At 43.8% G+C, this 17,199-nt stretch overlaps 1 protein-coding gene across 2 annotated transcripts in view; it reads right to left on the reverse strand.

The window, feature by feature from the left end:
- LOC131031597 (rhodanese-like domain-containing protein 11, chloroplastic) overlaps nucleotides 1-17,199 on the reverse strand; it is a 205,943-nt gene that overhangs the window by 63,518 nt on the left and 125,226 nt on the right. For both annotated transcript variants that reach the window (XM_057962750.2, XM_057962749.2), the window contains exons 5-6: nucleotides 15,652-15,691; nucleotides 15,471-15,545 (exon numbers count right to left, since the gene is read on the reverse strand). In XM_057962750.2, the coding sequence (XP_057818733.1) occupies nucleotides 15,471-15,545; nucleotides 15,652-15,691 (115 nt within the window). The remainder of the gene's footprint in view (nucleotides 1-15,470; nucleotides 15,546-15,651; nucleotides 15,692-17,199) is intronic.

The raw sequence follows: 17,199 nt of genomic DNA on the forward strand, positions 1-17,199 counted from the left end.
AGGACAAGCAATTTCAGGAAGGGCGGACTGTAATGTCCCCACCTTTTTAGCATCTCAGTGGAGTTCTTAGCCTTTACATTCTCCGAAGGCTAAGTGGAGAAATAAGGAGAAATTGATTAAATTAATTTCTTATTAAGTCATTAAATAAAATAAAATAAAATAAAAAGGTGACTTTATATTTAATTAATTTAATTAAAAGTGACTTAAGTGATTTATTTAAATATTTTAATGTTATTATAAAGTTATAAAGTAACTTTATAATAATAAAGTCACTTTAATATTATAATGTGTGAATATGTCTTTAATCCCACATTGGCCAAGAAAGTGTTCGAGCTCTCATAAGAAAGAATAAAAAGGGACTTAAGAGCTCATTTTATATCATCCATCCAGAGAATTGATATTTGTTTGTTATGAACTTGGGAGAAGAAGCCAAGGGTTTCTGATTCAGTCAGCCATTGGAGAGCGACAATTCTTCAGTGTTGCAACCATTTGAGGTGGTGAAATATCCACTGAATTTGGCATTTCAGGAGAGCTTCATTCTGGAGTTCTATTTGGGCTTTAAAAAGAAGGGAAGACATCTAGGGTATGCAGATTTTCGAATATATATCAATTGCAGACCTACAGTTTCATTTGGTAGCCATTAAAAATCAGAATTGAAGCAATCATTTCAAGATACAATTGCTGCTACAGTACCCGCGCTACAGTAACCGCGCTACAGTAGGCGCTACAGTACTTGCGCTACAGTAATCCGTGAATAGTGAAATGCTACAGTGGCATGAATAGTGACGTGCTACAGTACTAAGAAATCAGGCATTTAATTGGCAAATTATTCGTAGCTACAACAGGAACGTGTTTAATTGGCAGTCCATTGAAGAGTGGAGACCATCATTTGCAGCAAGCATTTTACATATCAGGTTCTCTAATTTTGCTGTCATAAGTTTTGGAAATTACATGTTATACCTTTGTAACTATTTGGTGTGAGAATAACTAATAAAAACTTCATTATGCTGCTGCCACATAATTTCTAGTTTGCATGCCAAGTGTTTGATGATTTGTCAAGCAGCTGTAGTTGTTATTTTTAGTTACTTATATGCATCAAAATCAATTGGCATATCATTTCTATGACATTGTTAGTCAATCTTTCATGGTTAGAGGCATTCAAAACATTAATTGCAGTGTACAAGACCCAAACAATACAAACAGAAAACTCATAACAGCAAGTACAGACTTTGCAAGACAAGTGTTTGACAAAATTCCCAAGGGTAGAAATCAATGATTTAAGGGCAAAGTTAGTAAGGGTTCTTACATATTATCATCTGTCATTCGTGTTATGATGTACAATTATTCTGTTCTATGAATGCTTAGTATATGCAGGTACTGCTGGGTTATTGATTATCCACCACTATACCCTTAGGACTAAACATTTTGGCACCGTTGCCTGAACGAATCTGGAGATAACCATGGCAGCAGGCCGAAGCAATTAATGGGCCGACCATTTAACCAGCAATTAATTGTCGAGGACAACGACACGCACGAAGAGAGTACCGCGGAAGAGGAACGAGAGGATCAGTTGACGGCAAACTTGGTGGAGTTGTGGGACGTGTCGGTCACGCAGTACGTACGGCGAGAGGCTCAGGAGAGAGCCGTCTCAGAAGGTACAGTACGTGGTGAACTCACCGTCAGCACCCCCGTCTTTGACCTACTCGGAAGTATTCCAAGGTTACTCGCCAGGAATTTGATTGCACTCCAAGACCAAAGGGAGGAAACGGCAAAGGAACTTCGATGGCAACAAGTTCTCTGACGGTACGAGGAACGGAGTCGTAGGGAGGAAGAGGAGAGGGAGGCCATTCAGCGCCGTACCTCTGGCACTTGATACCCCTACGGCCGAACAAAGACAGACGTACCACTGCTACCAAAGGAGTAAACGAGGGAACTGTACGGCGATCCCTCCGCATAAAAGAACAGGCCAACAGGGGACGACGACTAAGAGAGGTTGCCGACTCAAGGAGTCCGGAGAAACACAACAGAAGTCGGAGTGTGAGTCGGAGTTGTAGTCGGGAGAAGCAAAAACTGTGTACGTGGAAGGAGTTAGCCGAGGTCGCCAGGAACCTGTCACTTCCAGACGTAGCGGAGGAAGATCTCGCCGACCAGGCCCCACACTCGACGTCAAGTGAAGAAGACTCCGGAACCGAATCACAAAGCACCCAATCAGAAATTTCCGAACAAGGAGAGGAGGCGGTACGAGACCTGCACGAGGAAATCGCCACTATTTTCGAAGCGACATTGTCCGGCATTAAAAACTTGTCGTTGTCAAAGGGCATCAAAATAGGAAGATCGGACCCGAAAACCCCAGGAAGGAGGGACTATAGAAGTGAGGTGACCAAAGCTCGATGGCAGGACTTTTCCATTGGCAAATGGAGGACTATGAGGTCTTCCACCCGAAATGTCACATGCTGCAAATATGTGAGTTAGGAGAAGCAAGCGGGGAGACAGAGGAACAATCCTTTCCCCCAAAGTATGGTAGATATCAAGAAGGAATGGCAAGAGTGGATGGCAAGCCAGCACACCAGTTTGATAGGGATAAACCCATCAAGTATGAGGAACGAGATGTGGAGAAGATTAATCTAGGCAACGAAGCAGTACCTTAGATGATACTGGTAGGAGATGATTGGAACCCGGTACTAAAGGCAGCAACCTTCAAGATATTTCTAGAATATAAAGATGTTTTCGCCTGGACCTACAAAGACTTGAAAGGAGTACCGCCAGAGCTATGCGTACATTGCATAACCCTCGTACTAGGGGCCCAACCGGTACGAAGGAGGCCGTATAGGATGAACAAAAACTACGCAGCCAGAGTCAATGAGGAGATCAACAAAATGCTAGAAGCAGGGATCATATTCAAAGTGGAGACAAGTGACTGGGTTTCCCCAATAGTCATCTCCCTTAAAAAAGAAGCTAATCGGATAAGGATATGTGTGGACTTCAGGTACCTAAATGCAGTAACCATAAAGGATCCATTTCGATCCCATTCACTGACAATATTCTGGAAGAAGTCGTCGGGCACGAGATGTACACATTCCTAGATGGATTCTCCGGGTACAACAAGATAAGTATCACGGAAGAAGATAAGCTGAAGACCACATTTGTGGTGGAGGAATGAGTGTACGCCTATAACAGCATGCCCTTCAGTCTATGCAACGCGCCCGCGACCTTCCAGCGAATAATTCTGCACATTTTTGACAAGATGTCAGTATGAAATTTCAGAGCATTCCTGGATGACTGGTCGATTTTCAGCGATCAGGACACTCATTTGAAGGCCTTGGGAGAGTGCATGGAGAGATGTCGGAAGGCTAGGCTAGCTCTAAACCCAAAGAAGTGCAGATTTATGGTACCACAAGGGAAACTCCTGGGCCACATCGTCTGTAAGGAAGGATTGAAGACAGACCGAGACAAGATAGGAGTAATTGTCAACATGGAAAGTCCAACGAACATAACAGGGGTGAAATCATTCCTCGGCCACGTAGGCTACTACCGGAGGTTCATCAAGGGCTTTGCGCAGGTGTCGTGGCCATTAGATAAGTTGACAAGGAAGGGAGAGCCGTTTGTATGGGGTACAGAGCAAGAAGAAGCCTTCACGGAATTAAAAGACCGACTAGTGAGTGCACCGATATTGGTATACCCAGACTGGAACAAGGAATTTCACGTGCACGTGGACGCCTCCAACTTTGCAATTGGTGCTACCCTCGCCCAGGTAGGGACACAAGGACTAGACCATTCCGTCTTCTTCGCAAGTCGACTCCTGTCAAAAGCAAAAAGGAACTATAGCACAACAGAGCGAGAAGCACTAGGGATGGTGTATGCAGTTCAGAAGTTCCAGCACTACTTGTTGGCCACACCGTTCACATTTTATGTGGACCACCAGGCACTAATGTACCTAGTGAATAAACCAATCATTCAAGGAAGGGTATGTCGGTGGCTACTGCTTTTACAAGAATTCACCTTCACCATTGTCGTACGGCCAGGGAAGTCCCATGTGATTGCAGATCAGCTATCAAGGATCAGATCAGGAGAACCGGCCGAAGGAGTAAACGAAGACTTTCCAGATGCACACTTGTTCCAAATTGCAATACTACCAACCTGGTATGAAAAGATAGGGCAGTACCTATCTAATTCCACATTTCCAAGTGAGATGCCTCCAGGGGAACGAAGGAAATTAGCACTAAAGAGCAAAACCTTCCAACTAATTAATGGACTTCTATATAAGATGGGCCCCGACCAAATCTTGAGGAGGTGTGTCATGGAGGAGGAAGTTCGCGGTGTACTAAAGGAGGCACACGACGGATTGGCAGGTGGACATATGGGACCAGATGCAACTGCCAGGAAAGTGCTCCTGGCAGGGCTATGGTGGCCAACTCTACACACGGACGCCCGAGAGTGGGTGATCGGATGCGACACCTGTCAACGAGCCAGAAAACCTCTAAAGAGGGACTTCATGCCTCTCTTTCCTTCCCAGCCGCAAGAACTATTCGAACGATGGGGTCTGGACTTTGTGGGACCCTTGAAATCAAGTAGCCTACACCAGTGCAAGTACATTGTGGTAGCCACAGAATACCTCACTAAGTGGGGAGAAGCTAGGGCCTTGCCCGATAACACAGCGTTGAGTACGGCACGGTTCTTGTACGAATAGATTGTCGCCAGGTACGGGATACCACTTCGAATCACTAGTGACAGAGGAGTGCACTTCGGCAATCCGTACCATGACCGTGGAATTTAAAATATTCCATAACCTATCCAGCCCATACTATCCCCGTGCTAATGGACAGGCAGAGGCAACCAACAAAGTGTTGGTATCAATAATTTACAAGTCATGTGTGGTGGAACAAGAAGACTGGGAGGAAAGACTACCAGCTGTACTATGGGCCTACCGTACAACATACAAAGTCACTACCGGGCATACACCGTTCCAACTCATGTACGGCCAAGAGGCAGTGGTACCAGCCGAGTACACCGTACCAAGCCTTCGAGTGGCGGTAGAAAATCGATTAGGGGACACCGAAAGCATGAATGCAAGGCTAGATGGGTTGGTAAAGCTGGATGAACGGAGACTGATGGCACAATGGGCGACTGAGGTGGCACAACGTCGGAGGAAGCATTGGCAAGACCAGCATCTGCGGAAAGCCAACTTCCGACCGGGACAGTTAGTTTTGAAGTATAACGGTCGGAACGAACTTCGACCAGGGAAGTTCAAGGTCCGGTGGCTCGGGCCCTATAAAATCAGAGAGGTCGGCAGTAACGGATCAGTGAAACTGGCAACTCTGGACAACAATCCGATCAGGGACCCCGTGAACGGTTCCAAGTTAAAAATCTACAGGGAAAGAATTAAACCTGTGATTGGGATCAACATGCTCGAATATGCCACGAGAGGACATTGGACCATTGGTCAAGACAAGGAGATCCAGGAAGATCCAGTAGTACAAGAGGAACCCTACAGGAGGGATGACGATTGGGCAAAGCCTTTAACGACCATAGAAGAACGACTTGTACCAAAAAGGGTGGAAGGTGTAGCAGTTCCCAGGATTCACAAACATCTCACAAATGCGTATTTCGGAGACCCAGCTGTGTGGGTACGAGTCTCAGGATATTGGAAAAAACGGGCGCCATACGAAGGAGCTCGAGAAGGGTACGTCGCATATGACATCGACGAAGAAGCAGAAGCTCGGAGGAAAACTGGGAACCCACTTACAGAAGTGGAGCCAAGAGACCCCAAGGACAAACTCAACCTGGAAGAATATGGGGTAACCCTGGGACCATGTTTAAAAATGGTACTGAAGACAGAGGATCTATTTGTCATCGCGTCCGGGGCAGGCGAGATGGAGGCTGGACCTAACTCATTATATCAGGTGATTCCCAACCCAGCTGGACCACCGGAGATTGACGGAGAGAAAGTAAAATGGTACCACCAATACGGGGCCCGGTACATTGACGGTCGCTACAAGGGTGTGGGACCCGCCCCACTGGTGGACAAAATATGGGATCTGGAGTACGTAAGGACCTGCTGCGCCCAAGAGTGCTACAGAAGATTACCACATGTGTGTACTTGGTTGCACGACTCAGAAATAAAAGTAAGGACACCCAACAATACACGAGGAGTGAAAAGGAGCAACGAGGAGAGAGACCCGGAACCAAATAAGAAATGGGAGGAGGACAAGAGGAGAAATGACGTACTAAGGAAGGAATGGAGGAAAAGGCAGGGTAGAAGGCTGGGGAAAAGAAAACAAAAAATACAAGGGAATTTCTTGCACGCAATAAACTCGATCAACCAGCCAGGGGTCCACATCAGAAGGCACAAGCAGGCCAAGCAGTACCGAGGTAAACTGAAGGCAAGGAAGCTAATATTGAAAAAACTGTGCCAGACAAAAGAAATAAGACGACTCGTAAAACAAGGGGTCTTAAAAGCTGAAGAGGGAAAATGCAGGGAAAAAGCAAGGAAGGCCAAATCTGCAGGCATTAAAAAATTGGAATGTCAGGCAAGTATAAGTAAACGTAGTAAGGAAAAAGTAAGGTTACTGAAAAAGCAAGTATTTTATGTCAAATTGATAAAACACATTTACCTAACCCTAACCCTCAAAAAGGAAAGTGCTTATAAAAGTTGCCAGGTGACCCCATTAGGCACAACGCAGGAGACAGCATTGAGCAGAACTGCTGGTACGGACGCAAAAGGAGGACCGAAGGGAGTGACCAATCCATACAGTGTATGGATTATGCAGTCTGGAAGGCAAGAGAGCCAGGGAGCTGGGCCATACAGTGTACGGATTACCCAACAAGTTATACCGTACGACGTACGGATTCAAGACACAGAGGGTAGGAACCATTGTACGGCGTGTGCACAGTCTGGAAGGCAAGTTGAGCCGTACGGCGTACGGCTTGCAGAGGTTCTACCATACAACGTACGGGTTCAAGGTGTCAGCGAGTTAAACAGGAACCACCGTACGGCGTACGGCACCCGGAACACAGCAAAAAGGAAGACGTACTTGTATGGCATACGCAGCAGGAGGCACAAACTGATATTGCCTTACGACGTATGGCCTTCCTCCACCGTACGTGTACGACATTCAGCGCATGGTGTTGGTGTGTACAAAAAATGGAGCAAGAACAAAAGGGACCCACCGTACGGCGTACAGCTTGACCGTACGGACACGATACAAGGCAGGGACACACCTTCACTAAATGGTGTACGGACAACGCAAACCAACGCGTGCGGAAGCAAGGGAAATCCGTACGGTGGCAGACAAGGAAGTATTACGATGACAACAACCGCGCCATACAGCAGGCATTTGACCGGGCAATCAAGGCATGAGGGTATAAGAGAGGAAGCGTAGAACACAAGGAAGGGACCGTACAGCGGGGAAACTGGAAGTAATACAATGGGCCGTACCAACTGGTGAGATAATCTAGAAGAAGGTTATAATAAGGACGCAGGAAGGGGTTTAGTCAGAAGAACGGGGAAAGGCAGTTGCAGTACAACCATGACTGCCACAGAGCCTGCCACCAGCAGGAAAACCAGGAGCAGACCGAAGACAACAAAGGACCCGGAGGAACTCACCGCAGCCAATGTAGCATTCGAAAGTGTGACTGGCAGTGAATGTTGTACCTGGTGGGAGGAAAACCCTCCAAATCATGTGATGAAGGAATCACTTTAAAAAGCACAGGTCGACCACGCTGTGCAGATGCCCATATTTAACATTAAGGAGTTCGAGCTAGTCCTACGGACCATGGTATCTGGTTATAACCCTCACGATCGTGCTTCGATCATCCACTTTCAAGGGCACACAGTGCAGGTTTCATTCAAACCTGAGGATTTCAGGCGCGTGTTTGGCATACCAGATAAAGGAGCAGCTGCTACCAAACCAACCAAAAACCCTACCAAAGAAAAGAAAAAATGGTTGATAGACCTGGTGTACAGAGACGACCTTACAGAAGAACAGTGGAAGAGCATCTGGGTCGATAGCAAAGGAATGAAGCATAGTTTTATCGCACCAAGAGAGTGGAGGATGTTGGTGGACCTGGTTAAAAGCCGCCTGACAGGGGCCAATCGAGCTTCAGATATTGCCATATGGATGATTGGGTTAATGAACGGGGTCAGATGCGGGAAAGTGTACAACTGGGGGCAACTCCTGGCAGAACGCATCCACGACTTCCTGAGATTAGAACACAAAGCATTCTACATGTGCCATCATGCCATCAGTTTGTTCCGAGATGCAGTACGCCTACAGGTACCGCCAGAGGGTTGGGGGACGTTCGAACCTCACGGACGAGTGGAACCAAATAAACCCACTATGTACTACTACATTCACCTGGACACCCTTGGCGACATAGCGCAGCCCACACGGAAGAGGAGGAAGCTAGACACATCTGTGGAAGTGGAAGAGGGTAGCAGTACTGAAGGGTCCGAGAAAGCAGAAGAAACAGAAGAACTGGAAAGTGGGGATGAAGGGTTCCATCTGTCGGAACACACCACCGTAGAGGAAGAGGAGGAAACAGAATCATGCCAATAGGAAGAAGATGAAGAAGAGGAGCAACAGGGGGGATTGCAGGCACAATGGAAGAGCACGAGGGTAAAGTTTACGCCCTCAAAATTAGCCTCGGCACACCTGGTACCTCAAGAGGCACTTGCAGTCGCCAGCCCCGTAGGAGATGTACGACCTGTGGGGGTACTATTCCAGAAGATTAGCGGAGGGGAGCCGCCGGCACAACGACGAGTATCATTGCCACAGATCAGTTTAGCCGTACTGGCAACAGAAACTGGTACAACGGAAGTAGGAACTGGTACGATGGCAGTAGAGACTAGCACAGCGGTAGCAGGAACTAGTACGGCGGGAACTGGTACGAGGGCAGCAGAGACTGGTATGGCATCAGCTAACTTAGAGGCAGCCCTAGGTACTATGACAGATGAGGATATAGACGCGTCGTTGGACGGGTGGCTAGGACAGTTCGCGCTTGCCCCACACCTGCCCCCCTCCCCCGCACCACATAACATGGCTATCAGGCCCGACGTGACTCCAGATAGCGAGGTCACGATCCCAGATGAGGAGAGACCCACAGATCAGACGCAGCAGGGAAAGGACGAGTAGAGCAGTGGCCTGGAGGGGACTTTCACTAGACTCCATATCACACTACCCGATCCGAGTGACCCAGCAAGCTCACTCAGACGATTCTTGACGGAGCTGCAAGGACTCTCGAATGTTGCACACGGCATGGCTCAGCTGACTGGATAGATGGATGTTGGTAATTCAGCCAACACTACACAGCTGTGTCATTTTATGGCACAGGGGTGCAAAGATGAGTTCATGCAGCACCTCAAGTAGCAGGGATGGCCGAATAATAGTACACCTGAGATGATTCAGAACTGGACCCACAGGCGCGTGATAGGAGGCTCGGGTACCTTAGGCACCACTTTCTGCAGTATGGAGGGAACTTTTCGCGAGGTGTACTTACAGATGCGACAACATCAAGTGGAGAAAGAGGCCCAACAGATCTACATAGTAACCCTGGAAAAAGAGAGCAGGAAGCAGACGGAGTTGGCCACAATTGAAAAGAGCTTGAGGAAGGAGATGGAAATGAAAATGACTACATATGAGGCCCGCTGCAGCATGCAGGAGAAGGAGGCACAGGCATTGGCAGCCCAGGTGGCGACGCTCACTTCACAGCTGGAGCAAAAAGATGGAAAGCTGATGGAAGCTGTTCACATGGTAAAGAAAGCACGGGAACAGCAGTTAATGGCAGAAAAGAATCTGAAAACTCAGGCTAGGCAGCGACCTCAGCCTACTACCACTACAGGGACGCCTCCTCCCTCTTCTCAATCTTAGCCATGTTTTATTTCAGTTTCTCTTGTCTGAGTCGTTTGGAAGACGACTACGTTTTTTGGGGGGGATAATGTTAGGGGTAAAAACGTATGTTAGTACGAATAATAATTATAAGTGTGTTATGTGTGTTTATGTTTTTCTATTGCCGAGAGGTTCCCGTCGGGTAGTGGGGAGTTGGTGACGGTTGGCAACTTGGCCAACCGTTGGGTCTATATAGTGTTTGGTTCGAACCTCGGCAGGGGAGGATGTATGAACCATTGGAGACATTGGAATAAAGATATAACTTTCTGGTCTGATTATTATCATCTGTCATTCGTGTTATGATGTACAATTATTCTGTTCTATGAATGCTTAGTATATGCAGGTACTGCTGGGTTATTGATTATCCACCACTATACCCTTAGGACTAAACCATGATCTTGAAAAATGCCTTGGCATAATTAATAAGTATTGGTTATTGAAGAGTCGGTCTGACATATCCAAGTTACCCACCAAGCTTCACAGGATTGATTTAAAGGAGGAATTTAGTGATTTAATCACTTTGCTCAACCGAATCATGGGAACCCCTCAAGCATCCCAGTTCGAGAATTGGATGTTCTACTTCATGGAGATCATGTCAATTGGAAAGGAGAGGATCAACGAGGCAAGAATTATAAGCAGTAACATTGATATACAACTCAAGAGACTTGCACGGACCAAAACATTCTAATGAATTCATACATAATATATTCTCTTGCCAAAGCTCATGAATACACAGGATTAATTTATAGAGGTCCAGTTGGTATGCGAGCTAAAGAATTGAGAACATGTGATACATACACAGCTACATTATCCTGGTAGAGCACATTACAAGAGGGTGAACGATACCTTCACAATGCACATAACAAGAACCTTGCAAGGTGGCATTCATCAAAGGTTATCTCCACAAGCAAAAGAGTTGATAAAGAAGTTCGATGCTTGGTTTATCCAGTTTCCCAAGTTCACATACATAAGAATTCGAGGATGCTCTTGTCTACCCTCCATGGTATCAAGATATCCTACTGACGAGATGGTGTTGCTTGAGTTGGTGAGGAAGTTGATGACATACAACAAAGTATAGAAAAATAGACACAAGTCAAGAATCCCATTTCCCATTTTAGTTGGACAGTAGTTGGAAGTGTGTCCATCCTTGCATGCAGCAGAGAAGGTGGAAGAAGAATTGTTAGCATCAAAAGATCTAGCGAAAGAAGGCACAAACATAAGCTGCAATTCGAAGATCATTTCATGAATGCTCAAGATAATTTAGACAAGGAGAAAAATGTGCTCAAGGCTATCAATCGACATCATCAGGGCGTGCAAGGTCTTTGACATTCCGGATCAAGCACAAGATAGTGGAAGACGCCTCCAAACAATAAATGAACAAGACAAAGACAAAGAGGTGAAGGCCAATTGGATTGATGTGGAGATTACCAACATGAAAGATTTGAAGAAGCCAATTTTTGCATATACAAAACGATGGGTAGACATCCAAATCTAGAAATTAAACAATCAGGATACCCAGTTGACATTCGAATTGATTGGAGAGATAAAGTCTTCCAATGATGGTATGGAAAGTGAAAGCATAAGTGGAAGTGCCACCTAGTCAGCTCACTCCAAGGGATTGAAGAGCAAAGAAAGTCACAAGGAAGAGCCTCCAAACAAAAAAGCATAAATCAAGTTCAGGCCACCCTTCCACTAGTACCTCTTTCGTGCATGAAGTAGAAATGAATCAAGTAGTTGACTAGGAAAAGAAGCCACCTAGGGAGAGCATTGATAATGGAGTGAATGAGTCCATGGAATCTATAGTTCAAAACAGCAAGTGTGAAAAAATAGACAAGGGTAAGCAACCATTGGGTCAAGACAATTCAATTCCACTTGAGCAAATCGATGACAAAACAGGCAAAGGTGTATATGTAGACATTGAGAACAAAAATGAATAAGTAACATCTCCACCCCGAGAGGATCAGCAACTATATGAAATGCCAATAGGAGAAGAGAAATCTGCTATCCCAGCATGGCTTGGGGAGAGATTAACAAAAGAAGTGATAGAAGCAAACGAAGATCCTATTGATTTGGACAGCTTCCTAAACAAAACTCAAGAGCCTGCTGAGAAGAAGAAAGCAACGAAGATGTCAAATGACAAAAGATGGTGCGGGATGTCAAATAATACGGATTGCCACTCCAAGAATAGATAAGCTTGAAAGCGAGACTACAACAGAAGAATATGACTTGGAGACTATTGATTTAGGTCCTCCCACCACTAAGCAAGCATTGGAAGATATGAATGACACACTAAAAACAGTCCACGACATGTTGAGGCTAGAAGTAGAAAAGAATAAGAAAGTGGAAAGAGAAGTGAGTGCATTGAGAAGTTACTTCTAGCAATTCAAGGAGAGGGTGTCGCATACATAGTCTTCAACAACCATTTTGCACAAAAGGCTGCAGAGATTGTGAAGGTAGCTTCAAAACCTGAATTGTTAATTATTCTTGATTCAAGTCTCTCATTATTAATTTGTAACTTCATTAATTAATCTTTTTGTAATTTTTATTTATCAATTGTAGGTGTCAGAGCCCTTGGTAAGAGTTCTCCGCTTGGTAGATGGGGATAAAACCCCAATGGGGTATATTTATGAGGTCATGGATAGGGCCAAGGAGTCTATCAAAAATTACTACAAGGGGGATAGACTCAAATTTGCTCCCATTTGGAAATTTATTGATAAGAGGTGGAACAATCAACTCCACCAACCCATTCATGCAACTGGGTACTTCCTCAACCCTCGTTTTAAGTTCGGGGGTTCTTACTCAGATCCTAATGGAGAGGTCATGGAGGGCCTCACTACATGCATTCAAAGGATGATACCTAAGGTTGAGGTGAGAGGCCTCGTTGTGGCCGAACTCCAAAATTATGAGGAAGCAAGGGGTAAGCTATTCTCTTCAATGCTGGCCAGGAGAGGAAGAACCACTCAATCCCCAGGTATAGCATTTGCCATTTGGAACTTGGGGTCTAAAGTGATTGATAAATTGATAAATTATGTTTTGGCTTTTCTCTTTGCTTTCTAACTTTTCAATATTTTTTTATTTTGCAGATGCTTGGTGACAAAGTTGGGGTGGAAATACCCCAAATCTCAAAAAAATTGCCCTTAGAATCTTATTTCAGCCTTGTAGTTTATCTAGTTGTGAGCGCAATTGGAGCTTGTTTGAAGCCATCCATACGAAGAAGAGGAGCAAGTTAGCACAGAAACGCCTCAATGACCTTGTCTTTGTGCAATATAATCTTCGATTGCGCATAAGGTAGAGGAAGCACCAGCTGGTCCAATTGACTTGGATGATATAGATCCTTACAGTGATTGGACATCACGGGAGCAACCTCCATTGTTTACAGAGGATGACATCACTGATTTGGAGAGGTAGGCTTTGCAGGAGGAGGGGGGTGGATTTGGTTTCGCACTGGATGACATTGAGGAGTATGAGGAGGATGAGGAGTCATTGTCAGTGCCAGGAGCAGGTAGAGACATAGCTTCATTTAGGATGGAGAGGAACCATAGCCTGAGCCAGACATACTGAGCGAGGAGACACACTCACACCCACAATAGACTTCTAGGACTAGACCCTCTAGTTCTACCTCTCCCCTAGTTTTTACTTGAGCTGGGAAGAGGAAGATGTAATTGTAATGATGTATTTACTTTTAGTTTTACAAAAACTATTTACTATTTTTGCTTCCAACGATCAGCATTCCTCATGACGATGCAATTTTGTACCCACTTTGCATTTAAATATATCTAGACTCAGCTTGTTTCTTTTGTGTTCTCATTTATCGACTCATTGGATGCATCTTCTCATTGAATTTTGCTAAAAAAATCCATTTCTAATTAAATTTAAGCATGTTTTTAAGTTGCCGAGTTTTTTGCTAAGTACTGGCCGAGTTTTTCATGAGTTTTTTTTTCAGGCCTTGGTGAGTTTTCGCTAATGGCGAGTAGTTCAACTATGGTACTATCCATAAAGTCTCTACCCATACAAATTGAGGGAGACTCCCAAGTGATTATCAATGCATGTAAATCAAGGAGAAAACAGAACTGGAAGTTGGATTATATTCTCAGACAAGTATGGCAACTTTTGGACAGGTGTAGAGTTTTTAAATTGATGCATTGTTATAGAGAGGGCAATCAGCTAGCAGATTGGCTAGTTAATTTAGGATGTGAATTGTAAGAACAATCAAAATTCTTTACCCACTCTGAAGTTCTACAAGATCCAGTAGGTTCTGCGATTCTAACAAAAGAAGAAAAGCATAGAGAAGGAGATATACTAAAAAATTTGAACAGAAATTGCTACTATGGGTGCACAAACACTTCAATCCTTGGTTGCAAATACTAACATTTATTTCATCTCGTGCAGGCTTAAGTATTATCTTCTAATTCTGTTCCTCCCCAGAAGTTCAGTTTCACAAATGTGGTCGATTTGCCATGATGAATAGACGGAAAAGCACTAAAATTTTCGAAAGAAAGGGTTTCCAGTATAAGCTTGTGCCGTCCCATGAAAACAGTATAAAGGAAAGCATAAAATTATTTGAGATTGGCAAACCTCGAAGAAGAAATATAAAGGAAAGCATGCAATTATTTGAGATCAGATTTGTGAAGAATATTGCAGCAGATTTATAGTGAGTATTAGATCAGATTCATTAAGTGATTTAAGCATATGATTTAAAGCAACGATCAAAACAAAGGTAGCGATTCGCTATAGGCAGAAATCATTGTGTTATGCTTATGTTTAAAGGCAGTCATCATGCTTTAAGAGCAGCAATTAAGATCTGTTCAAAGTGATGACTCTCGACACAGAGGCAAAAGGATATAAAAAGAGAGAAAATAAGTGTGGAGAAGATGTTTCTGTGGCAAAGAATAGAATATCTATGAACTAAGGGTAGTCTTATAAGCAGAGACATAAAGCAGATCTAGAGAAGAGAATATGAAGAGTAAATATGAAGAGAGCAATAATATTGTGAAGAAAGAAATACATGATGCATATTTTGGAAGCAGATTTGTAAATGAAATTAGTGCAGACCTTAAAGCAGAAATATTAAGGAAAGCATTCAATTCTTTGAGATCAGATTTGTGAAGAGTATTTGAGCAGATTTATAGAATGTGTTAAAACAGATTCATGAAGTGATACTCAGATTTGTATTTTTGGTCTGTCCAGAGGGATTACTCCAACTGGCTTTCTTATGGAGCTTTTTGTAATGTTTCCATAAAAAGATCTGGTTTTTTGTTATCTATTTTCAGTTGTGCACTGCTCCTGAATGGATCAAAAATATATCGCAAACCTTCATTTGTATCTACCTTATTATAAATATATCATATATATATGCCTCACATGTTTTATCGAAAAAAAAAAAGGTAGTTTTTGGCTTCTAAGATATCTCTTTTAACAAGATAAGGAATCAGTGTGATATGGCATATTACCTTCTTCGTAGTGATAATAGAAATTTATGTATCACTGTTATCAACTCAACAATGATTATAATCTATTACAAAGCCAAATATGCAAATGTTAATGATTAGTAGATCTAAACATGGATGTTGAGGAAGGTAATCTTACCTGATCCCACTTTGACATGATACTACAATATCAGTGTCCTTGCTGATTTTTTCTTCTACTTGTCTAATGAACTTACTGCAAATAGAAAAAATACATCAGTCATAAGTAAAATCGCCCAGAAGACTTTTCATGAACAATATTTTTGCAAAAGCAAAACTGGGATGCAGAATAACGTGCACACTCATTGTAAGCCATCAAAGCAATCCCACTCCACCACCCCCCTGCACAGTGGAATTTTTCTTTCTAATTAGTACCTTCACACCAGCCAATTGATTTCAATGAAGAAAAGCACACCATTTGAACATCCCTCATTTACGCTACTATCTCTAAAGATTTTGGAAATGGTAAAAAATATTCTTAGGAATTTACAGAAAATAAATATTAATGATAAAAAAGCACAACATTTATACAACCCTCATTTACACTTCCACCGATAAAGATTTTGGAAATGGTAAAAATTATTCTTAGAAATTTACCGAAAATGGATTATTCATGTGTAACCAGAAAATGGACAGTTCAAAAAAGCAAAAGACTAACAGATACACAAGTATACTATACAATAATTCAACATAATACAACAGAAATTTTGTATAATAATGAAGTGACATGTGTATGCGGTGAAAATATGATTGTTTACTCCTTACCATGAGTTATTTAAGTTTCCAGAAATAACAAAAAATAAGCACAGAACATATGATAACAGTTCAATTATCTACAAAACATGGAAGTAACAATCAGATTGCAGAAAGATGTTCTTTTATTGCATTCCAGAAATGTTCCATAAATCAACATTATTGCCAGGGTTCCCCTACATAGCAATATATACTATCTGGCAGTTGGCCTAGGTACCAACCGTCGTAACTGACATGGGAACCCACATGGATGACTCCAACATAACAAAATGACATAACAATAACTTAAAAGTTTTATTCCTAATTACGGCCTAACATCAGCTTCCCCCAAAAAGAAGTCGTCTTCCAGACGACAAACAAATGGAAGTTGATGGAAGCAACTGAAACTGGTGTGGAGAGGGATGAGAGGGCACCCCTGCAAGTACAGATGACTAGGATGTGCCCGCTCGCTGGAGTCGCTGTGTGACTGCCAGTTCCCGCTCTCGTGCCAACTTAACCATATCAGCAACCTCAACAATTTTGTTGCGGGCTCTCTGAAGCTCCTGTCCCTGTTCCTCCAACTGCTGCTCCTTCTCGGTCAGTCTAGCCTCGAAGCCTGCCACCTTAGCCATCAGCTCATCCCTGGCCTTGCCACTCACTTCCAACTCCTGCACATGCTTGGCGACTATCTCCTCCAACGTGGTAATCCGAGAGTGCTACTGAGCCAACTGTGAGTGACTCTGCTGAATGTGGTGGGCTAATGTTTTCTTGACACCCTCTGCTTCCTGCACTGCCTGATCCCGCTGGGCCTTCATGGCTTCCATCCTCACCATTGTCGTCCACCGATACTTCAAGACTAGGTCCCGGAAGGCCATCTCCATTCCACGCATGGAACCATAAATCCCAGTCTCTTATGTCACAATCATGTTCCTCATCCAGGCATCCATCATCTCTGGGGTCTCTGACTTCGGCTATCCTTTGGCTGTGAAGCATCGGAAGAATTCCCCCTCATAGTCCTCCTTGACAAAGGACAAAAGGCGCTCAACCACTTGGGCTATCCTCTGATCCTGTCCAACTTCCACACCCTTCACAACGTGGCCGACCTCACTCAGGAATTT

Source organism: Cryptomeria japonica, chromosome 2 (genome assembly GCF_030272615.1).
Source record: "Cryptomeria japonica chromosome 2, Sugi_1.0, whole genome shotgun sequence".
In the NCBI taxonomy this organism is placed as follows: Eukaryota; Viridiplantae; Streptophyta; class Pinopsida; order Cupressales; family Cupressaceae; genus Cryptomeria; species Cryptomeria japonica.